Source organism: Octopus bimaculoides, chromosome 15, assembly GCF_046866305.1.
Source record: "Octopus bimaculoides isolate indiv1 chromosome 15, ASM4686630v1, whole genome shotgun sequence".
In the NCBI taxonomy this organism is placed as follows: Eukaryota; Metazoa; Mollusca; class Cephalopoda; order Octopoda; family Octopodidae; genus Octopus; species Octopus bimaculoides.
The window spans coordinates 34,509,835-34,534,589 of NC_142942.1; the positions used below are offsets into that span (position 1 = coordinate 34,509,835).

Sequence of the window (24,755 nt, forward strand, 5' to 3'; positions counted from 1 at the left end):
GAAGACCAAGGTTACAGACTTTCCATTTTGTTGGGGTTTTTTTTTTTTTGTCTTCAACAAACATGGCAGTTCTCAGAGTTGGGCGTATAAATGTACGTGGTCTGGGTACAACTTAAAAGGAAGCAACACAATTTGCTCCACAATAACAGGTTGCTCGACATAGATCCTGGTTGTGTGTGTGTGTGTAGGGGGCGGGGTTGAATGTGTGTAAATTTGTGTTTCTTTGCCTTGACATCATGTGATTGTTGTAAATGAATGTAATTCATTTCAATATTCTGTGAAAACGTGTCTAGCCATGGGAAAATATAACATTGCTTGACAGGAGAGCAAAGTGAATAGTAGAAGGAGTTTAGAGTAAACTGAGGTACAAGTGTGGCTGTGTAGTTAGACATTTGCTTTCCAATCACATGATTTTAGGTTCAGTCTCATTACCTGGCACCTCGGGTAAATGTCTTCTACCATAGCCTTGGGCTGACCAAAGCCTTGTTAGTGGATTTGGTAAATGGAAACTGAAAGAAGCTCATTGTCTATATCTATGTGCATGTGTTTCTGCATCTATGTTTGTCCCCCACCACTACTTGACAACTGGTGTTAGTGTGGTTATATCCCCATAACTTAGCAGTTAGGCAAAAGAGACTGATAGAATAAGTACCAGGCTTAAAAACTAGGGTTGATTTTTACAACTAAAATTCAAGGCAATGCCCCAGCATAGCCACAGTCTAATAATTGAAACAAGTAAAAAAAAAAAAAAAAGAAAAAAAAGATGAGTAATGGGTGGTGGTGAGAGTAGCAATACAGAGGAGTGAATAATTGCGAAGAAAATGGTTAGTATCTGGAATAGAGGTCAGTGGATGTAGACAGAAATACAAGTGAAGTGAGGTGTAGAGCATAGTTATCATCATCATTATAATATCTAATTTTACATGCTTGCATGGGTCAGACAGAATCTACTGAAGCAGATTTTCTGCAAACAGGTGTTCTTCCTGTTGCTAACATTCATCTGTTTCTAGGTAAGGTAGAATTTCCTCATAGTGAGACATATTTTTGCAGCATATTGGAAATGAACACTTTTTCTTTTTTTTTTTTTTTTGTGGCATCAGCAATTCAATTGACCAACTCAGGGATGCAGTGACCATCTAGAGAGAAGAATCAGCAAAGCTTGGCCTTCAGGTGAGTTGGGCGAAGACCAAGCTGATATATCAGCTCCAACATTGTGGAGTTTGTCAGCTCCATCTATCTGGACTCCAGTCACCAACAATGGAGACCTGACCCTGGAGATCAACTGCAGATATGGTCAAGAAATTTGCAAGGAAATAAAAAACCCTCAACTAAGTGGGGGTGTAGTAGAGGGGTAGGTGGCTTCATGCCAGGTACTGAGAAGCAAAAGCATGGTAGAGGACCAGGAATAGGTGCCTTGCTGTGGAGGAGATACACGGCTACCCACATTATACGAAAGTGAGTGGGAGTAACCGTAAAGAGAGATGAAAATGGTGGTGACAAGGTATCAGGGCACAAGAACGTAAGTATGAAAGAGAATAATGACAAAGATAAGGCAAGTTGGATGAGTAAGTTTGCAACAATGTGAGAGGAGAGTGACAGAGGGTTAGAGATAGAATCATCATCATCAACATCATCATTTAACATAGGCTCTCCATGCTGTCATGGGTTGGACAGTTTGACATGGAGCTGGCTAGCAAGGAGCTATCCAGATTCCAACTGTTTTTTGTGATATGGTTTCTATAGCTGGATGCCCTTCCTAATGCCAACCACTAAACAAAAGTATAATAAATAAAAATAAATGTGCCCTTTTAAAGCCTAGCCAGGCTCATGGGCCCGGTTTCCCGGTTTCAATGACGTATGTGTTCCCCAGTTGGACGTGACGCCAGTCCATCGCAGCGTTACTCATTTTTGCCAGCTGAGTGGACTGGAGCAACGTGAAATGAAGTGTTTTGCTCCAGAACACAACGCGCCGCCCGGTCCAGGAATCGAAACCACAATCTTACGATCATGATGCTGATACCCTTAACCACTAAGCCACGTGCCTCCACAAACAAGAGTGTGCTGGGTGCTTTTTAAGTGGCACCATCATCTGAGAGGACAAGCCTGTAAGACAGTAAACCTTTGTCTTTCTCTGCCTGCCTCTAGTTTTAGGAACTACTATATTTCAATTTTAACCTCACAAGACTGGCTATCGACAATCATCTATTATCTGTCCATTGCACTTATCCACTCAGTTCTCATTGCACATCATCTTAGTTTATTCATTAACTGCAATATTCTACACTTACCACTTATTTGTTTTACCAATGATAATAGTAATGATGGTGAAAACCACGAAAACAATGGTGATGATGACAATCCATTATACATTCTTCAATCAACAGCAAAATATATAATGATTTCTAACATTGAGCACAGAAGCCATTAATTTCAAGGGAGGGATACAATCGATTAAAAGAATCCTGTACATTGGATGAGCTTATTTTATCAGCCTTGGAGAGCTGAAAAGCAAAAGTGATCTTAGCAGGATTTGATCTCAGAACAGAGAGATGTACATAAATATTGTGAGCTGGTCTGTCTGCATTCTACAACTTTAGTCAATGTACTGACTTAGCCTATTGTACAATGATATACTGGATTCTTGTTTGATAAGAGGAGGACTGAGGATTTGATGGGAATGCTGGGGTTGGAGGAATCGGTGGAATGGTTGGCAAGGGTGAATGGAGTGAGGTGGTATGGGCATGTGTTGAGGAGGGATGAAGAGCATGTTTTGAGGAGGAGGATTGCGTTTGAGGTAAATGGAGCATGAAAGTGAGGTAGACTGACGAAAAGGTAAAGGGGACAGGTAGAGGAGGAGACTGGGAGGATTGGTTTGAAAAAAGAGGACGTCCAAAACCGGGCAGTTACTATGGCATTGAAGTAGATCTGGCTACCCCCGTTAATGGGGACAAAACCCGGATTTAAAACACTGGATGATGGTGATTCTTAATCTTAATTGATAAATATATTCAGCAGTGACTTACCTGTTGTGCCTGGTTGACATTTCTGAAAATAAACTGATGAAAGTTGTTTAAAGGAATCTAAAACAGAGATTTATAGATGCATTCCTATGTGTTAAAAGTTTTGTGCAAATATACAAAATCAATTTGAAAGCCAATTATTAATGTAAGTGTTGTAATATAACATAATATAGCATTGTAGTGTTGATATTATTTAGCACTAGATTAGGAATGATCCAGTAGACTTAGGATTAAAGGCATTACAACTATTATAATCCTGTTTCTTTTTTTTTTCTTTCTTTTTTTTTTCTAACAGTGCATCAAAGAACATGCTGTGAAGTGTGTCCTTGCTCTGCTTTAAGATAGCAGGATGTGATTTGAGAAAAATTAAACTTCAATTAATATTTTGCCTTTGTATCTGGTTTGCAAGATTCTTTTTGTGAATTCAAGTATTGAAACAAATTTTGTTGTCTTGGGAAAGTCATTATGCCAACAACTTAAACTAATGATTGATTAATTAGTTGGATAGATATTTAACCAGTTGATAAAGGAGTAGAATTGAACCAGTGTGTGTGTTATTGATATTGGTGTAATGACTCTCCTAAGACACAACAAAATTCAAGTAAAATGGCAATCTACATTAAAATGTTAGCAAAATATGTTTTGAAAAATGTATAAATTAAATATTTTAAGACTAGAATTTCAGCTGATTTCAATTTTTTAAGGTTTTAAAACCTAGAGGAACTAAAACTTGTAAAGAAAAATATATATTCAGCAATTTCACATGCCAAATGTTCAGACATTATAAAAAATAGTGTAAAAAGATTTTGCTAATATTTTAAAACTTTACATTTAAAGTAGATCTCAAAATCTTGTTGCACCACATATACATCATACATGATCCTAAAAGTGAAGCTTATAAGCTTTCATTTGATGCCAACAAGAAACAATTTGAGGTGTATTTTTACAATCCCCTTTACTTTATTTTACCCTAGTTATTACTGAAATTTTACATGCATTTTTTCACTTCAACCTAGTTAAAATTACAAACTTTCTTTTATTATAATTATAAGAAACTATAACCAACTTAGTAAAATCAAGTTCACAGTTAAAATTTACCATTTCTCAGCAGATTTTTAACATCTTTTTTCAGTTTCACACCCATATTAGATTTTAAAAGTATTATGGCTCCATATATAAACCACATGGTCCTAAAAGCAGATTTTATGAATTTTCATTTAATACTAGTTAGAAAATAATCTGAGGAGTAGTACTTTTGTTTCATTTCTTTTTAGACCAATCCCACTCACAGCTGATCAAAGAACATACCCCAATTTATATCACTTACCTATTAAAAGCTTTAAAATACCTACTATCATGAAATTTTCATTGTAAATATTTCAAAATGACAAAATTGAGAAAATATACAGCTTATGGACTAAAGTAGGTATTTATTATATATTTATTTAGCTTTTAAGAGCTAGGATAACTACTCATATTTGACATTTTTCTAATATTTTTTAAATGCTCTTCACAAAATGCTTAGCAGCGTTTCATCTGTCTTAATATTCTGAGTTCAACTTTACCTTTCGTCTTGTCATGGTTGATAAAATAAGTACCAGTTGAGCACTAGGGTTGATGTAATCGATTTACTCCCTCTTGCAATCTTCCTGGCCTTGTACCAAAATTTGAAACCAATATTTTAAAATGATTTTCAATTTTACATCCATTTTAGATTTTGAGATCTGGTCATATCACACATAAATCTAGAGTTGAATTTACGAGCCTTCATTATTTTCACACTGATTTGCAAAAATGTAAAGTGAAGTTGTTTTTGTTACCGCTTCATTTCTATTTAAATGCCTGCTGAATCCACTAACTGAATCCTTAATGCAGGGGCTAATTGCTTTAATGTCATCTACTGTAAAGTATACAATGAAAGTTTAAAACAACTGTGAAACTATTTAACTGATGCATGAAGAAATATTAGTTTCACATTTCGGCACAAAGCCAGCAACTTCAGGGGAGGAGGGTAAGTCAATTACTTTGACCCCTGAGCTCAACTGATACTTATTTTATCAACCTCGAAAGGATGAAAGGTGAAATTGACTTCAGCAAAATTTGAACTCAGAATGTAAAGACAAATGAAATGCTGCTGCACATTTTGCCTGGGACACTAACAATACTGTCAGCTTGGTACCTTATGCATCAAGAAATATTAAATTATTAACAAGAAATTGTTGACAAATAAAATAACCATGTTTTAAACTTTTAAAGGATCTGGACTTGGGTAAAGGTTTCAAAATACTAAAATTTGATTTTTTTTTTACTATATTTAATATGTAATACATAAATGTTACAAGTATTCTTGCTTTTAGCTCTTTAGCATTTAAATTGGCCATATCTGACCTGTTTATTTGTTGTAGATTTTGTCCTTTGAGAACTTAATAAAATCGCTACTAATTTAAGAAGTTTAACTTGAATTACTGATAAATGAGAAATAAACTATTTATTATAAATTACAATAAACTGGACAAAACTGGAAAGTGTTTTATCATAGGTTTGGTCGATCACAACTGATCTGAGGTTAAAAAACAAAACTCAAGTTACTCCAAGCCAACAAAGAAGGCCTCTGTGTAGTTTTTCAACTTGCTAGAAATAGCTACCAAATTTGTCTCAAAGCACATTTTACCATCTTAAATTAAGGAATGACACACTGAACAATGAAATCATATATATATCTACATACATACACAAAATGATGAAATAATACAAATATTTTACATAAACCAAGAGAAAAACTGCCTGCAGGGCAATGCTTCTTTCAGTATTTACAATTGAAATGCTATTAAAACTTTCTTGGTACTAAAAGTACTTTTGTAACTAAAATCCTGAAGTGCATATATTTAAAACGTTTACAATACTTACTTGAACATAGTCAGGTCCCATAAGTAACTTCATAAAAACACAATCTTTGCTCAGTCGACAATGTTCGATATTCACGTCATCATTAGGGTCCCATCTGCCAGCAATCAATGAACAATGGAAACACTGCACTTTATCACCTTTCCCTGAAGAAGTAATCATAATAAAAAACATTACAAAATATTCAATACTAATTATAAGGCCATATTAAGTATGTTATCCTACATGTAAATTTTCAATATCAGTATTTTAAATTGCCTTACCAATGAATAAATAATCTTTACAAGAAAACCATGTTTTCTTATCTAGTAAGTGCATGTGTAACTATACTTCACTGAGGAAGTCTAATAAAACCAAAATGTATAGAGTTGTTTCTGTATTAACCAAAGATCAGACTCACTCTTCTCCACATTTCCATTTAATTCCTAATCAATTTAAATTAAATTCCAGAGATCTTTCCCTTACCTTCCTTCAAAAAAAAAAAAAAAAAAAAAAAAAGTCATAATGCTAATAACTTTTCAACAAGCAAAATAGCTAGTTCTAAAATCTCTATAAGCGATGCAAGTAGTAACTATACTTAAAAGTAATGGTTGTTACCACCTCAATGTGGTTGTTTGGTACAGAACAATGTTACTACTCTTTTTAACCCCAGGAGGACACCTCCTCCAGTTGATTAATGACACAATATCTGTGTCCATTATGTTGTGAACAACACCCATCCAGCTGGTTTCAGGATTTTACCCTTCCTCAGCACTGGTACATCTGTCTGCTAGACATGGCAGTCGTTTGTCCCAGTTCACAATATATAAATAAATAAGTGACATTCAGTCACTGATCTTGCAACAGAAAATTAAAAAATTAATTCAATCAACTATACCCTTCCAAGATAAATTTGTGGCTTGTGTTAATCTCAGAAATGAAATTAAAGATTAAAACAATATAAATTGCTGATCTCTGATTATGAAGGGAACCTGTGAAAAGGGGAGACCCAGGAAGATGTGGGATGAAGTAGTGAGAAAGAATTTTTAGATGCTGGGCTTCACTGAGGAGATGACAAGGGACTGAGATCTCTGGTGATTTGCTGTACTTAAGAAAACACATCAAGTTAAGTAAAATCATAGCCATCCATACAGCCATGTTCTTTATGGCCATGCCCCAACTCTCTCTCCCAGCCAAGAGGTCTTTGTCTTGTAGTGCTGGTACCATGTAAAATGCACTCATGCCAGTGCCACATTAAGTGCACTTATGATGGTGTCATGCACTTGTACAGGTGCCACATAAAAGCACCCATGCCAATAACATGTAAAAAGCACCCAACACACTCTGTAAAGTGGTTGGTATTAGGAAGGGTATCCAGCTGTACAAACCATGCCAAAAAGACAATTGGAGCCTGGGCAGCTCTCCGGCCGGCCAGCTCTTGTCAAGCCGTCCAACCCACGCCAACATGGAAAATGGACATTAAACAATGATAATGATACTGATATCATAATAATTCATAAACTTCAAGAGACTGTGAAATAATTCTTCTTTTTTAGAATGATGAAACTCAAAGTAGCTAAATCTATAAATGATAGCATTGGGTTAAAAAACCCTTTGGATAGTAAGATTTGGAGGCTGCTTTTGGGGCATGAATCCATGAAGATTCATGAATTGAAAATCCTAAAATGGATGCAACTGCTTTGGATGGTCCAATATAGCTACCCATTAGATATTGACTAATTTCATTATCATTGTTTATTTGAAGAGCAGCTTTGTCATTTCCTTTCAACGTGTACTTGATGATGTACTTAACTGACCTCACTAAAGCAACGATTTCAAGGTACAAACCATTTGTTGTTTGTTTTTCCCTTCTTATGAGATTCAGTTAACCCCCATTGCAAATGATCTTCGTCTATAAAGAGATAATCTCTGTTTTTCTGCCTTCGGTACTTTTTGGTTATCTCACCCCAACTAAAAAATTGGGTTATCTCCCCCAACTAAAAAAATTGTTTAACCCTCAATAAAACAAAAAAAAAAATGAAAAAGTTAATAAACATGAAAAGTGAAAAGATTAAACATCTTACTGAATTTGATAATGTTTTATAACAAATCATACAAAACTGAAAAATTAATAAATATGAAAACTGAAAAATTAAACATCTCAAATCTAATAACATTTTCAAAACAAATCATACCATGTCTATTGAGGAGGCTAAAAGCCAACAATGTGTTGAAGTATTGAATCAAAAGGATCTAAAACCCTTTTAATTCAATCTCTTGTCGCCACATAAACTCAATATTTTAGTGGGGAGATAACCCAATTTTTTAATGGCAAATTTTTAATGGGGGTGAGATAAACAAAAAGTACCAGATATAAAGATTAATATTTTACTTTAAATAAATCATTTTCCCCTTAAAGCAAAAAAAAAAATCAAGTACCCATGATTCAACAATATCTCACAAAAATATAGGGAGAATTTCTATCTTCCAAGTCCACAGCACTCTGAAAGTTATATAAATGATCAAGGAGAGAAAGAAAAAGGAGGGACGACGACTCTTTGAAGTGTCGGCATTTTCAGTTTGATTTGTTTTGTTTTTTCTTAAAGGGGAAAATGACTATTTTATTCGTAATCTTTATCATCTTAATCAAATGGCAGAAATACAGACAAACTTTGAGTTTTAGTATAATACAGATAGCTAGATATTTCTCCAATCAAGTTATTATCTCCCTTGGCGAATAATAATAATAATAATAATAATAATAACCACCACCACCACCACCACCACCACCACCATCATCATCATCACCATCATCATCATCATCATCATCATCATCATCATCCTTGCTATTATAGGCACAAGCATGAAATTTGAGGGAGAGGAGCTTAGTCAATTACATCAACCCCAGTGTTTCACCGGTACTCAATTTATCAACCCTGAAAGGATGTAAGGCAAAGTTGACCTCAGTAGTATTCGAACTCAGAATGTAGTGACGGGCAAAATACAGGTAAGCGTTTCGTCCAGTGTGCTAACAGTTCTGCCAGATCACTGCCTCCTCCTCCTTCTACTACTACTGTTACTACTACAAGAAGAAGAAGAAGAAACATCTAACATTAACCCTGAACAACAAGGAGTTACAACCAGCAGAGAGCTACAAATACCCAGGGGTATTTGAAGATAATGGAATCAAACATTCAATGATGGGGGAATGATCAGAAAAGAAAGTTATTCCAGGGTTAGGGTAATACTCAAGAAACAGGATTGACATGATCAATACTTTAGCCATGCTGGTTGTGACGTACAGTTTCAATATTATTAACTGGTCAATTACTGAAATCTGTAAGCTTGATAGAAAAATACTAAAATTGTTGACAATGAATAGGATACACCACCCGAAGGCAGATACTGAATGACTATACCTGCCAAGAAAAGAGGGTGGCCATGGACTTTTACAAATGGAATTGACAATGAAGATTGCCACAGTTGGCCTAAACACTTGCCTGAAAAACTCTGATGAGTGGATGTTAAAACTTGTCTTAATGCATGAAAACAAGAAAACGTCATACTCAGTAACAAAACAGGCGAAGAAAAATCTAAATGAATTCCAAATACAACAAATCCCAGAAACAGACATACTGAAAAGCACAAAAAAAGCTAAGCATATGAAAAGCCTTGCTAAAATTGCTGCTTTAGATAGTCCTACTGATAAATGGCAAGAAAAACCTCTCAATGGCAAATACTTGAAGGGAACTAATAATGCTGATGTTGACAAAGCCCTTACCCATCAATGGTTAGTGTATTCTGGCTTAAAATCAGAGACAGAAGGGTTTATCATAGCAGCCCAACATCAAGCCTACCTACAAGAAGCTACCAGGCCAACATCTTAAAGAATGGCAGTAACCCAACATGTCATGTATGTAACCACCGATCATGTTATCTCCATATGCAGCCTTCTTGTACCTACAGAGTATCTCAACATGTATGATAGAGCAGCACAGTCTACTCACTGGGTAATTTGCAAAGATTTGGACCTGCCCCATGATAAAAACTGGTGGGAACACAAACTACCTCCAGTTCTTGAAAATGATCAAATCTCACTTCTTTGGAATTTTACTGTTCAAACTAACAGGAAGGTAGATGCAAATAGGCCAGACAATATATTGAAGGATTTCAGACAAAAATCATGTCTCCTCATCAATATGACGGTCCCAATCGACAAATGTATCTGCCAAGACCTACCAAAAACTAAGCAAATATAAAGATCTTGAAACAGAATTTGGCAAAATGTGAAACCTCAAAACTAAAACAATACCTGTTATCATAGGTACCCAAGGAATGATAGTAAAAGGAGCTGATTGCTACCTATCACAGATACCAGGAAATCAAATTGCTTTTAGAACAAGCTTCAAATTTTCTTGTTTTCACAGACATACTCTAGAACAATACTTTGTGCAAAACCAAAAATATGGCACCCTTGTCATAAAACCAATTTGAACTTCTAACTTGTTGTTTCGTGAGGTTTCTGTTTGAGACTTGGAGCCAACAAATACAAAGCAAAAGCCAAATAAATAATAATAATAATTGACACTGATCGCCTGTACATGAAGAAAGCAAATGGAGGAAGAGAACTGATAAGTGTGAAAGACTACATGCATATCGAACTCGAGAGCTTAATGAGATACCTAGCCCAAAGTAAGGAAACCTTGCTAGTGACAGTTAGGAATGAGGGAATATTGAGAGCAGAGGGAAAAGGGAAGACAAAGGAAGAAGTGCAAAAAGGACATGAAAAAGAATTACGCAAGAAGGGACTATACAATCAATTCCATGCAGTCACAAGAGAAGTTGCTGGGAAAAATAGGTGGGATTGGCTGATGAAAGGAACACTAAAAAAAAGAGACCGAGAACACTATACTGGCAGTGCAAGACCAAGCTTTGGCCATGAACTGGAGGGTCAACCTTAGAAATGAGAAAGTGTCTGTGCTGTGCCACATCTGCAATAGAGTGGATGAAACCATTGCCCGTATCACAAACGAGCGCTCTAGACTTGCCCAAAGCCACTACTCATGAGCAGGCTGTTCAGATGATCGAATCAACTGGAACACTCATCATCATAACCAACAGAGGGTCAGGCCTCTATATGGCATCATCCATTTTCAACAATGATACCAGGAACAACTAGTATTTACAATACTTATCCTTTTTCCCAGGAAAATGGGTGTCTGTAGCTCTGACCAGCAACAACACTTAGAGAAAAACTAATGGATGTCTTATTGTTTTTAATAATTAGCTCAAACTACAAATACATCCTCATACAATACAATGTGCAAATGCAAAGTAGATACATTACAATGCCAGCATGGAAAACAGACATTAAACGATAATGATGGTTTCCAATCAACAGATAATGAAATGTTTCCTAACCTGTGTAAAAGAATCCTGAATCAATTAATAGTTTTGGCGGTGGATATTGACCTCTTGGCCATGTTTCAAATGTTTGTTCTCTTGAGCCTTTTGAACTGTATTGTGGAAAATATGGTTTATGTACGATTATATTGTTCTCTGATGCAGTCTTTTTTGCTTGAATTTTCAAAAAGGGACAAAACGCATTCAGTTCTTGGTGTTTCTCAAAAGGGTCATCGCCTTCATTCCATTCATCAATTATTAAATAACAAAAAACACATTTGACTTTGCTATCTCCTCCTGTATAAATAAATCCAGCTTCAGCAATTCGTTCCTTTGACACGTATTTATTCGTCCAGTTTTGAAATGTTGTAAGTCGGTTCTCTGCCAGCCAATGAGGGTGTGGAATATCATTGCCATTTTTATTCATACTTGATTCTCCTACATCGGCAGTGTCTATGAAAGATGACACTAAAAAAAAATAGAAATAATAAAAATTTTAAAATCAATAAGGCTGTTGTTGTAAAGAAAACCAATTTTAACCCTTTAGCATTCAGATTACTTGATCAAATGAATGTTTATGTATTTACATTGTCTTGATTTAATCACGCATTTTCTCATAGCTTCAAGATTTCGATAATGTGATTGTTTATTTTTTAGAATGACATTGTTAGGTAAGTGTGAGAGGCTAGATTTGGCCAGTCAACATATAAAACAAGTAGAATATTTGGGTCAGATATGGCCAGTCTAAATTCTAAAGGGTTAACTCTTTTGCATTCACATTATTTTGTCAAAAGCAATGCTTATTTATTCACATTGCTTTGAATTAATCATGTATTAATTTGTAACTTTGGGAATTTGTATGAGGTAACTAATTTTTAGAATGATAATGTAGGGTTGGTGTGAGAGGCCAGATCTCTCCATTTTGAGTATAAAACAGGTAGAATATTTCGGCTGGATATGGCCAGTTTGAATGCTCAAGGATTAAATAATCTCAATAGCCAAAAGGTTGAAGTATTGAGATCTTAGTTTAATTAATACTTACCATTTCATAGGCATTGGTGCAGTATATAAAGCCATTACAAGTGAGATTTAAAAATGAAAAGATACAATTCATCAAGGATTTAATCTCACAGAATTGGAACTGGTTTTAATTAATTCTTCAGACAATCGTACAGAGTAGCAAACAAGACACAGAAACAGTCTTAGATGATAGAAATTAATTTTATAGTATTTACACATACATTTCAATATTTCTATTTATGCACCATTATTTCAATATATCCATCACATGCACAATATATATATATATATATATATATATATATATATATATATAAACTTACTGTATAAAGATAACGCGTGCGTTCTGTCGTGATACAAACAATATATGAGTATATGCATATATATGTACATGTATGTATATACGTTCATCTACATGTACATATAGATACATAACTGGGTACATGACGTGGCAAAAGAACAAGGACAAAATGGTAAACAAGGTGCAACAAACAAGCAGGCCACATAGAAACACCCCCTTCATCAGCTACCACCATTAAAACTCTGGCGTTTCGAAGAATTAAGGCAGTACGCATCGTTAAAATGGTTCTTCCCACGAACACAAATTAAATTGTTTTCGTGGAGGGTAGTGGCGGACGGAAAACAAGACAGGAAAACGAAACGGTGAAATAAACAAACAAAAAGGCTGTACAGCCAGACGTGAAGCGTGTATGTCTTGAACGCTGTGAAGCACGTACAGGAGGGGCAAAGAAGTACGTGCGAGCTTGGTGATTCCAAGAACGAAAAGAAATAGCAGCCGGACACACGTGACCAAGGCTGTGTGAAGAGAAAGAGTAGCAGAGGGAAAAGGAGGGGAGGAAGTAGAATAAAAGTGAGCAACGGGAGGTAGAGAGAGAACAACACAGTTTCTATGTGGCCTGCTTGTTTGTTGCACCTTGTTTACCATTTTGTCCTTGTTCTTTTGCCACGTCATGTACCCAGTTATGTATCTATATGTACATGTAGATGAACGTATATACATACATGTACATATATATGCATATACTCATATATTGTTTATATATATATATATATGTATATATATATATATTAAAGTTTCCTTCACCTCTTAATCACACGAGTTATTAAGAGTTATTTCCCTTGGTTTATTATATTTCGTAATCGATAAATACTGAACTAGATTATCCCTCACCCATATATCTCGAATTACACATCTTGAGGAGCCTCACCTATATGTCTCGAATTACTCTGCCTTAGGAAGTTATTTGTACTACCTTTCCTGTTCAGGTTAACACATATTCTATTACAATAATCTCTCTATATCTATGCTCACTTGAATTTCCTCCATACACATGCTTTTTCCATTCGACTCTTTTTTTAACTGTGTTGTTCTCCAGTTTGGGTGTCTGCAAATGGAATAACAATATGTTTATAATGTCTAACTTTGCAACTATTCCTTTCTTTCGATCAAAGCAATTAAAAAGAAAAAAAATTCATTCGTTCGTTTATTCAACGTCCGTTTTTCCAAGCTGGCATAGTGTAGACTGGGACGTATTTGAGGCAGGATTTTACAGCCTTGATACTCGTGCTGTCACTAACCCTGACCTGTTTTTGAAAATAAAACGGATTTTTTTTTTTCTACCGATCTTTGAAAGCACAGCAAGTCATAATGTCTACAAGGGATGTAAACATCATATCATTTTGCCGAAGTGAAGCCGCCAAATGTCAGCATGGCTCAGGGCGCGCACACACACACACACGATTGGCCTTTACAGTTTTAGTCTACCAAATTCACCGGGTCCATAACAGAAGAGACTTGCCAAAGGTACCATTCATTAGGTCTGAACCCGAAGTATTCCGTTCTATAAGCTACTCAGTTCTCATATTTAATGCTTATGTGTACTAATTGATTTTAGCCTGTGTTATTCTGTAACTTGAGCAGATCTAATACCACTTCCTGCTTTTTCCATATAATCAAACTTTAATTTTTTATCAGTCAACTAAGAATAATATCAATGTAATCAGATTTTTTATTAGTTGACTAATAAAAATTAAAATTTGCTGTGTGGAAAAATATTAAGCATCACAATTTAAGTCGAAAGTTGTAAATGGCTGTGAAGTTGAGATATTGAGGTTCTGGCCATATGAGACAGTACACTGTCTCATGCTCCTTGAAAGTTAAGTAGTTTGCGGTAGGAAGGACATTCAGCCGGGAGAGAAAAAAACCCCAATTATTTCAGTAAAAACCATTTCTTCCATATTAACTTGACAGAATGTAAAACAGTAGAAAAAGAGATGCAATGGGCAGTATTTGGATAAGCCCTTTAATCCTTTAGCATTTAAACTGGTCGTATATATATACAGGGTGATTGAAAGGTGGCTTCCTGTTTTGGAATGCTTATAATTTATAATTTATTTCTTAACTATGATTTTTAGAAAAAATGAATATGTGAAGAAAGCGTATAGCATGGAGTTTTATTTAAAATTTGATATAGGTACCAGCATTTGCCACCAGCTTCTCAAGCCACCCAAGAACCACATCAACTGATTTCATTAGGAACTTTTGTGAGATGGGAGACATAACTTCTCATATTTGCCCTTCAACTTCTTCCAAAGTCATTGGTTTGGTAGAGTAGACTTGCTCCTTTAACCAACCCCAAAGAAAAAAAGTTGCAAGGTGTTAAATCAGGGCTTCTGGCTGGCCATTCACAAACAACAATAGCAAAATGTGGAGGAGCGCCATCTTGCATAAAAATCAAATTTTCTGTATTATCCCAAGTATTGATAACTGGCCAGATTTCATCTTGCAGCTTGGTGAGGCACCTTTCAACATTCATGGTATTGCAAAGGATGAAAGGACCCCCAATCCTGTCTGAAGTCATTCCATACCATACAGTTACCATGGACCAATTCTACATCTATTCAGAGGTAATACAAGGATCTTCTCCTGCCTAGCACTAGCAGTTGTGACAGTTCACAAACCCACTGATGGGGAATACCGCTTCATCACTCCTGAGGATATATTTTTAAAGAGATCAGACGATGATTCTAGGGCTTCTAAATTTGAAACAAATAGAATCAAATCCCATACATTAAAGAACATACACAACAAATTTGAGAGAAAAATTATTGTTAATAAATAAATTATAAGCGTTTTGAAGTGGGAAGTTGCTTTTCAGTCACCCTGTACATACACACGCACACACACATATATATACATACATACACAAATACATAAATATATATATATGTATATATACATACATACACAGATATATGTGTTTATATGCATACATACATATATACATATATATGTACATATACACGTATATATGTATATACACACGTGAACATATATCCATCATTGCTAGACATATGTATATGTATGTGTGTGTGTGTGTGTGAGTATGATTAATTCCCCAACAACTGACAACAATAATTTCTTGTATAGTGTAATTACCGTCTTCTAACAGACTGGCAGCCTTTAAATTTAATGTCTTCTAAATGGCCACTCCACCCTTTGTGGAACTGGATTATAAATATGGAAATAGCAGCACCGACCGCATCATTCTATCCTTCGTTGATTCCAGTCAAAGATGACAGAGAAACGTATCAACTGTAATGATGTATTACTTTATAATCATTGTGGTTTTATTTCCTTTTAATTCTAATTGTTAAAGGATACGCTGGTTTAGATATAAAGACCTTGCTTATGTGTGTGTGTGTATGTGAGTGTGAGTGTATGTGTCTGAATGTGTGCTTTGTGTGTGTGTGTGTAGGGTGACACATGAAATGTTTCGCGCGGGATCGTTGCTGATGCCCCTGGACTGGCTCATGTGCGGGCGACACATGAAATCTTTCGAGCGGGATCGTTGCCAGTGCCCCTGGACTGGCTCATGTGCGTGCGACACATGAAATCTTTCGAGCGAGATTGTTGCCAGTGCCCCTGGACTGGCTCTTGTGCGGGTGACACGTGAAATGTTCTGAGCGGGATCGTTGCCAGTGCCCCTGGACTGGCTCATGTGCGGGCGACGCATGAAATGTTCGGAGCGTGATCGTTGCCAGTGCCCCTGGACTGGCTCATGTGCGGGCGACACATGAAATCTTTTGAGCGAGATTGTTGCCAGTGCCCCTGGAGTGGCTCTTGTGCGGGTGACACATGAAATGTTCTGAGCGGGTTCGTTGCCAGTGCCCCTGGACTGGCTCATGTGCGGGCGACACATGAAATGTTCCGAGCGTGATCGTTGCCAGTGCCCCTGGACTGGCTCATGTGCGGGCGACACATGAAATCTTTCGAGCGGGATCGTTGCCAGTGCCCCTGGACTGGCTCATGTGCGGGCGACACATGAAATCTTTCGAGCGGGATCGTTGCCAGTGCCCCTGGACTGGCTCATGTGCAGGCGACACATGAAATCTTTCGAGCGAGATTGTTGCCAGTGCCCCTGGACTGGCTCATGTACGGGCGACACATGATATCTTTCAAGCGAGACCGTTGCCAGTGCCCCTGGACTGGCTCTTGTGCGGGCGACACATGAAATCTTTCGAGCGAGATCGTTGCCGGTGCCCCTGGACTGGCTCATGTCCGGGCGACACATGAAATCTTTCGAGCGGGATCGTTGCCAGTGCACCTGGACTGGCTCTTGTGCGGGTGACACATGAAATTATTCGAGTGAGTTCGTTGCCAGTGCCCCTGAACTGCCTCTTGTGTGGGACCGTCGTAGGATTTTTGAGCGAGATCGTTGCCAATGCCCCTGGACTGGCTCATGTGCGGGCGACACATGAAATCTTTCGAGCGGGATCATTGCCGGTGCCCCTGGATTGGCTCATGTGCGGGCGACACATGAAATCTTCCGAGCGGGATCGTTGCCGGTGCCCCTGGACTGGCTCATGTGCGGGCGACACATGAAATCTTTCGAGCGGGATCATTGCCGGTGCCCCTGGATTGGCTCATGTGCGGGCGACACATGAAATCTTCCGAGCGGGATCGTTGCCGGTGCCCCTGGGCTGGCTCTTGTGCGGGTGACACATGAGGGTTTTCGAGCGAGATCGTTGCCAGTACCCCTGGACTGGCTCTTGTGTGGGTGACACATGAAATTTCTTCGAGCGAGATCGTTGTCGGTGTCCCTGAACTGGCTCTTGTGCAGGTGACACATGAGGTTTCTCGAGCGAGATGAGCGTGGCTGTTGCCAGTACCGCCTGACTGGCCTTCGTGCAGGTGACACATAAAAGCACCCACTACACTCTGTGAGTGGTTGGCGTTAGGAAGGGCATCCAGCTGTAGAAACTCTGCCAAATCAGATTGGAGCCTGGTGTAGCCATCTGGTTTCACCAGTCCTCAGTCAAATCGTCCAACCCATACTAGCATGGAAAGCAGACGTTAAACGACGACGACGGCGATATATATATATATATATATATATATATATATATATATATATATATATATATATACATATATATATATATATATTGTGCCAGTACCACATAAAAAGCACTTGTAACAGTGTCATGTAAAAGTGCTCATGCCAGTGGCACATTAAAAGCACCCAACACACATTGTAAAGTGGTTGGCATTAGGAAGGGTACCCAACTATAGAAACTTCCTAGTTTGCCATCTCTGGTCAAACTGTCCAACCCATGCTTGCATGGAAAACAGATGTAAAATGACGATGATGACAATGATATATATATATATATGTTTGCATGGTTATTTAGATCCAGACATGGATGTGTGGTTAAGAAGTGTGCTTCCCAACTACATAGTTTTGGGTTCAGTCCCACTGTGTGGCACCTTGGTCAAGTGTCTTCTACTATAGCCCTGGGCTGACCAATACCTTGTGAATGAATTTGGTCTCTGAAAACTGTGTGAAAGCCTGTCTTGTGTACATGCTCATGCATGCACACATACATGCACACACAGAGAGTGGACCAAAAGTTATGCACCAAAAGATTTGACATTTTACTTATGTTATTATTTGTTTAGCTCATCATGTACATGTGTATTCACCATTTATGGACAACAGACGTTAAATAATGATAATGTGAATTTTAGAAGAATTGAAGAATGTCTGTGACAATTCTGGAGCATATTGAACTTATTTTGTGCATGACTTTTGGCCCACCCTGTGTGTGTGTGTGTGTATACATATATATTTTCATCATGTTGACCCATTAATCCCTACACATTTTTTTTTCTCTCTCTGTTTTTTCTTTCCCTTTCCATTTTTTTCCTCTCAACCCTTTCTGTCGAAGAGCATAGGCTCGAAACATCAGAGACTTTTTCATTCTTCCCAATTGTCAAATTAATATACCTGTTTGTTGTTCTCTCACATGTCTTCATCTTTTGTTTTTTGTATATATATATCATCATCATCATCGTTTAACGTCCGCTTTCCATGCTAGCATGGGTTGGACGATTTGACTGAGGACTGGTGAAACCGGATGGCAACACCAGGCTCCAGTCTGATTTGGCAGAGTTTCTACAGCTGGATGCCCTTCCTCACGCCAACCACTCAGAGAGTGTAGTGGGTGCTTTTACGTGTCACCCGCACGAAAACGGCCACGCTCGAAATGGTGTCTTTTATGTGCCACCCGCACAAGCCAGTCCAGGGGCACTGGCAACGATCTCGCTCGAAAATCCTACAGGAGCCAGTCAGGCGGTACTGGCAACGGCCACGCTCAAAATGGTGCATCTCATGTGCCACCCGCACAAGAACCAGTCCAGGGGCACTGGCAACGATCTTACTTGGCTTGCCGGGTCTTCTCACGCACAGCACATTTCCAAAGGTCTCGGTCCGTAGTCATCGCCTCGGTGAGGCCCAATGTACGAAGGTCTTGCCTCACCACCTCAGCCCAGGTCTTCCTGGGCCTACCTCTTCCACGGGTTCCCTCAACTGTTAGGGTGTGGCACTTTTTCACGCAGCTATCCTCATCCATTCTCACCACATGTCCATACCAGCGCAATCGTCTCTCTTGCACGCCACAACTGATGCTTCTAATGTTCAGCTTTTCTCTCAAGAGACTTACACTCTGACGGGTATTCACATTGACATTACACATCCAACGGAGCATACTGGCTTCATTCTTTGCGAGCTTACGTATGTCCTCAGCAGTTACAGCCCATGTTTCACTGCCATGTAGCATGGTTGTTCGTACGCATGCGTCATACAGTCTGCCTTTTACTCTGAGTGAGAGTCCCTTTGTCGCCAGCAAGGGTAAGAGCTCTCTAAACTTTGCCCAGGCTATTCTTATTCTAGCAGCTACACTTTCAGCGCACCCACCCCCACTACTAACTTGGTCGCCCAGATAGCGGAAGCTATCGACTACCTCTAGTTTTTCACCCTGGAATGAGATAGAAGTTGTTTCCTGTTTGTTTGCAGTCTTTATTGCACCTGAACATCTGCCACAAACAAAAACTAACTTGCTAGTTAACCTGCCTTTGATGTTGCTGCACCTTTTATGTGTCCATAGCTTGCACCGGGTACATCTTATAGAGTTACTACCTACTCCTTTTCTACATACTGAGCAGGGCCATCTACCTGAAGGGGTTTGTGTTTTATCTACCTTCCTACTTATTAGGATTTTGGTTTTAGCTAGGTTGACTCTAAGGCCCTTCAATTCTAGACCTTGCTTCCACACCTGAAACTTCTCCTCTAGTTCTGATAGTGACTTCGCAATTAGGGCAAGGTCATCAGCATAGAGGAGCTCCCAGGGGCAACCTGTCTTGAACTCCTCTGTGATTGCCTGGAGGACTATGGTAAATAAGAGGGGGCTGAGGACGGAACCTTGGTGGACCCCTACCTCTACCCGGAATTCATTGCTGTACTCATTTCCAACCCTCACCTTACTGGCAGCATCTCTGTACATGGCTCGCACAGCTCTCACTAACCATTCTTCTATCCCAAGTTTCCTCATTGACCACCAGATAAGGGATCGGGGGACCCTGTCAAAGGCTTTCTCCATGTCAACGAAAGCCAGGTACAGAGGTTTATCCTTAGCTAGGTATTTCTCCTGCAACTGTCTCACTAGAAATAAGGCATCAGTAGTGCTTTTACCTGGCACGAACCCAAACTGCATCTCATCTAAATTGATTCGCTCCCTAATTAGTTGGGCTATGACCCTCTCTGTAACTTTCATAACCTGATCTAACAGCTTGATGCCTCTGTAATTATTTGTATCTAAAGCGTCCCCTTTACCTTTGTAGCAGTTGACTATGATGCTGCTACACCAGTCATTGGGTATGACTCCTTCGTGTATCACCTGGTTCGTAATACGGGTGACTAGGCTATAGCCAACACTGCCAGATATTTTGAGCATCTCTGCAGTGATTCTTGATGGGCCGGGGGCTTTCCCGGTCTTCATACTCTTAATTGCTTTCTCTACCCTGGTACTATCAACTCGGATAGCTGGTCCCTCTATTGGGTCGACATACGGCAGGCTCTCTTTCTCCCATTCATTCTCTTTATTAAGCAATCTATCGTAGTGGCATCTCCAGACCTCTTTCTTTGCATCCTCATTTAATGCAAGCGTACCATCATCCATGCGAACACATTTCTCTCCTACAACATCACTATTCTCTCTCCTACACTGTCTTGCAACACGAAATACCTCGAGTCTTTGGTCCTCACGGCGCAGAACATTGGCAAATCTTTCCTTATCTGCTTCCCCTCTGGCTAAATAAACCTGTTGCCTAGCCTCCCTTCTGGCACATTGGTACAATTCCCTGCTACCACCGTTCTTCCAGTCCTTCCAAGCCTGTTTCTTTTGTCTAATAGCCCTGTCTACCTCCTTGTTCCACCACCACGTTACTCTGGGTCGGGAGGGGACCTTACACCACCCACAAATCTGGTCGGTGGCTTTCAACAGGTTGTCCCGCAGAAATCTCCAATTGTCTTCCACGTTGTATGATGCTATATCCCCTTCTATTTCGTTAAATGCTTCAAGTAACTTGTCTCTAAGTCTCTGTCCGTTTGCAGGGTCTTTAAGCTTCCACACCCTTCTTCTCCAAGCCTGTCTAATTCTGGGCACCCATTTTGCCTTGATCCCAAAGTCGCTAACTACTAATCTATGTTGTGGGGTACATTCTTCGCCAGGGTAGGTTTTGGCATTTATAAGCCGCCCTCTTTCCCTATTTCTGGCGAGGATGTAGTCGATTTGGCTAGAGTGTCTGCCGGAGCGGTAGGTGACTAGGTGACTGGCAGGTTTCCTGAAGTTGGTATTGCAGACCATAAGATTGGTTGCATCACAGAACTCCAGCAGTCTGGTTCCCTCCTCGTTGCGGGAACCGAAGCCATAGCCTCCATGTATGCCATGGAAGCCTCCAGCACGACGTCCGACATGACCGTTAAAGTCTCCAGCCACAAAGAGAAGGTCCCTGTCACTCGTCGACGAGGTAGTTTGCAAGAGGGTGTCATAGAATTGGTCTTTCAGACCATCTGGTAGCCCCGGTTGAGGTGCATAGGCTGAGATGACAGTAGCTAATCTATGATGAAGCACTAGTCTGATCTTAAGTACTCTGTCACTTACTCTAACGACCTCGATTACCTTATCCACCCATTTCTCCGCTAGAAGTATTCCTACGCCCCCGACCCCGTCAGTGTTCCCTGCCCAGAAAATCTTGTACCTGTGTTCTTTGCCTGTGAGGAACCTTGCAGAACCTCCTCTCCATCTTACTTCCTGGATGCAGCACATATCTACGCGTCTCCGTTCAAGCATCTCAACAATTTCACCAGATCTACCTTTCAGCGTGCCGACGTTGAGAGTGCCAATCCTAACAGTATGGGTGTTGGGGGTGTGGGCCTGTAGCCTGGGAAGGGGAAAAGCAGTGTCGTGTACCTGAAAAGAAAACTTGCAATTGGAAGAATTCATAAGCAAAACAGTACCTACAACCTGCAAACATTTCTCAAACTTAATGCGCTACCCAAAGGTAGGGGAGAGGATGGCCAAGGCCACTAGATGGGTTCCGGGAGACAGCCGAGGTTGACAGGAATATATATATAGTTATAGTAAACTCTGTTAAGAACATAGTACAGTAAAAATCTCATCCACCTTCAGATTCCATCCTGTGCTATCCAGTAGTAGTGTTATACATACTTCCACATTTGCATTTGGGTATCTGTCATATGTGAATAGATAAATGAAAAAATTTGGAAGCAACAAAGAGTACAGTTGGACATCTATTTTCTATCACTACAACTGTTTCCCCGCAACATAGTTCTCCACGCCACGACAGACAGAGAGGATGTTCTTGAGGCTGTGAATTTGAACTGATGGAGACAACATTTACATATTGCCTGAGGAAACACAACTAGATCTCATAATGCAGTGAAATGGTTGCATAATCAAGTACCTACATGTCTGGAGAACTACATTGTGAAGAAACAATTGTAGTGATAGAAAATAAATTTTCAACCGTACTCCTTCTTGTTGACTCCAAGTTTTTCCAATTTTATATATATATATATATATATATATATATATATATATATATATATATGTATGTACATACACACATATATACATCAGTTGTGGGTCATTCTTTGTGTTGCTTGTGTTGCTTTCCATTTGTGTCTTCCGTTGTTCGAAAAAATAGTTCATATTCCATGTACTCGTACTTTGTATTTTTTGTTGTACATGTTTCGTGACGTCTTGTGCCCACATATGCACATATATACATGTGTGTGTGTGTGTGTGTGTGTGTATGGTCATGTGGTGAGAATGGATGAGGACAGCTGTGTGAAAAAGTGCCACACCCTAGCGGTTGAGGGAACCTGTGGAAGAGGTAGACCCAGGAAGATCTGGGATGAGGTGGTGAACCACGACCTTCAAACATTAGGCCTCACCAAGGCAATGACTTCTGACCGAAATATTCTCTGGAAATATGCTGTGCGTGAGAAGACCCAGCAAGCCAAGTGAGACCAAAATCCAAGGCCTCTGCCAGGGGTGTAGCCAGCCCACTTCTGCGTACCTTTCCTTCATTGGAAACTAAACTCCGCTTGCAAAGACCTGTTGAGGCGAGTGAAATCGAAATCGAACTAAATTCCACAACTGGCACCCATGCCAACGTCTCCTTCATCGGACACTAAACTCTGCTTGCGAAGACCTGTTGGGGCAAGCGAAAGCAAAATCGTGCTGGCACCTGTACCAGTGGAGTGCTAAGAGCAGCGTTCGAGCGTGATCGTTGCCAGAGCAGCTGTCTGGCTTCCACACCAGTGGTACGTAAATAGCACCATTTGAGCGTGATCGTTACCAGCGTTGCCTTCCTGGCACATGAAAAGATATTCGAGCGAGATCGTTGCCAGTGCCGATGGACTGGCTCCTGTGCAGGTGGCACATAAAATACACCATTCTGAGCGCGGCTGTTGCCAGTGCCGCCTGACTGGCCTTTGTGCCAGTGGCACATAAAACCACCCACTACACTTTCGGAGTGGTTGACATTAGAAAAGGCATCCAGCTGTAGAAACTCTGCCAAATCAGATTGGAGCCTGGTGTAGCCATCTGGTTCACCAGTCCTCAGTCAAATCGTCCAACCCATGCTAGCATGGAAAGCGGATGTTAAACGATGATGATGATGATGTGTGTATATATATATATATATATAACTGAAGAGATGTTGGCGTGGGCTCCCACCCTGGCATCCGAAACTCAGAGTTTTATCTTGGCTACTGAATAAGTGTCACATATTTTTACAGATATATATATATATATATATATATATATATATATATATATATATATATATATATATATATACACACATACATATACATACACACACACACAGACATGACAGAAATAAATAGACACTCCATAAAACATCGTTTTATGTTTCTTCTAATTTGTAAAGTTTTATATTCTTTTATTAGTTTGCCTTTTTATGTTTCAGGTTCTATATGTGACTGTTTAATCATGCCATGTACAAAAGAAGCCTTGGATCTGTCTGAATTTCAAAGAGACCATATTGTGGGTCATTCTGAATGTGGACATAGTGTAAAATCACAGAAAACCTTAGGATCCCACTTTCTACAGTTAACAGAGTGATTGTGCAATTCACTAGAGAGGGGAAGGAGTCCACATCACCTTGTCCAGATCAACCAGGGCCCTCTTACAGGACCTTTCCCTTTGTTAAGAGAAGTGAGGAGGATAATCCCATTGCAAGGCCTCTGACATAGCAGAACAAGTTCATGTAAGTCCCAGAACAGCTGTCAGGTATCTCCACAAATTTGGTTACTATGGCAGAGCAGCAAGAAGGAAGCCACTTCTTCAACCAACCAACATCAAGTGGAGAAAAGATTGGGCCAGTGAGATGGTGGAGAGGCCAGTAGCATTTTGGAACACTGTCATATTCTCTGATGAGTCCAGATTTTCTGTATTTCCTGGCAGTGGTCGAGTGTGGGTCTGGAGACTTTGTGATCAAGAATTTGATGTGAA

At 39.3% G+C, this 24,755-nt stretch overlaps 1 protein-coding gene across 9 annotated transcripts in view; it reads right to left on the reverse strand.

The window, feature by feature from the left end:
* The window catches only part of LOC106872964 (death-associated inhibitor of apoptosis 2), an 87,073-nt gene that overhangs the window by 17,184 nt on the left and 45,134 nt on the right, over positions 1 to 24,755 (reverse strand). For all 9 annotated transcript variants that reach the window (XM_089363690.1, XM_089363693.1, XM_089363694.1 and 6 more), the window contains 3 exons: positions 11,325 to 11,774; positions 5,928 to 6,070; positions 3,024 to 3,045 (listed from right to left, as the gene is read on the reverse strand). In XM_089363690.1, coding sequence (XP_089219816.1) covers positions 3,024 to 3,045; positions 5,928 to 6,070; positions 11,325 to 11,774 — 615 coding nt within the window. The remainder of the gene's footprint in view (positions 1 to 3,023; positions 3,046 to 5,927; positions 6,071 to 11,324; positions 11,775 to 24,755) is intronic.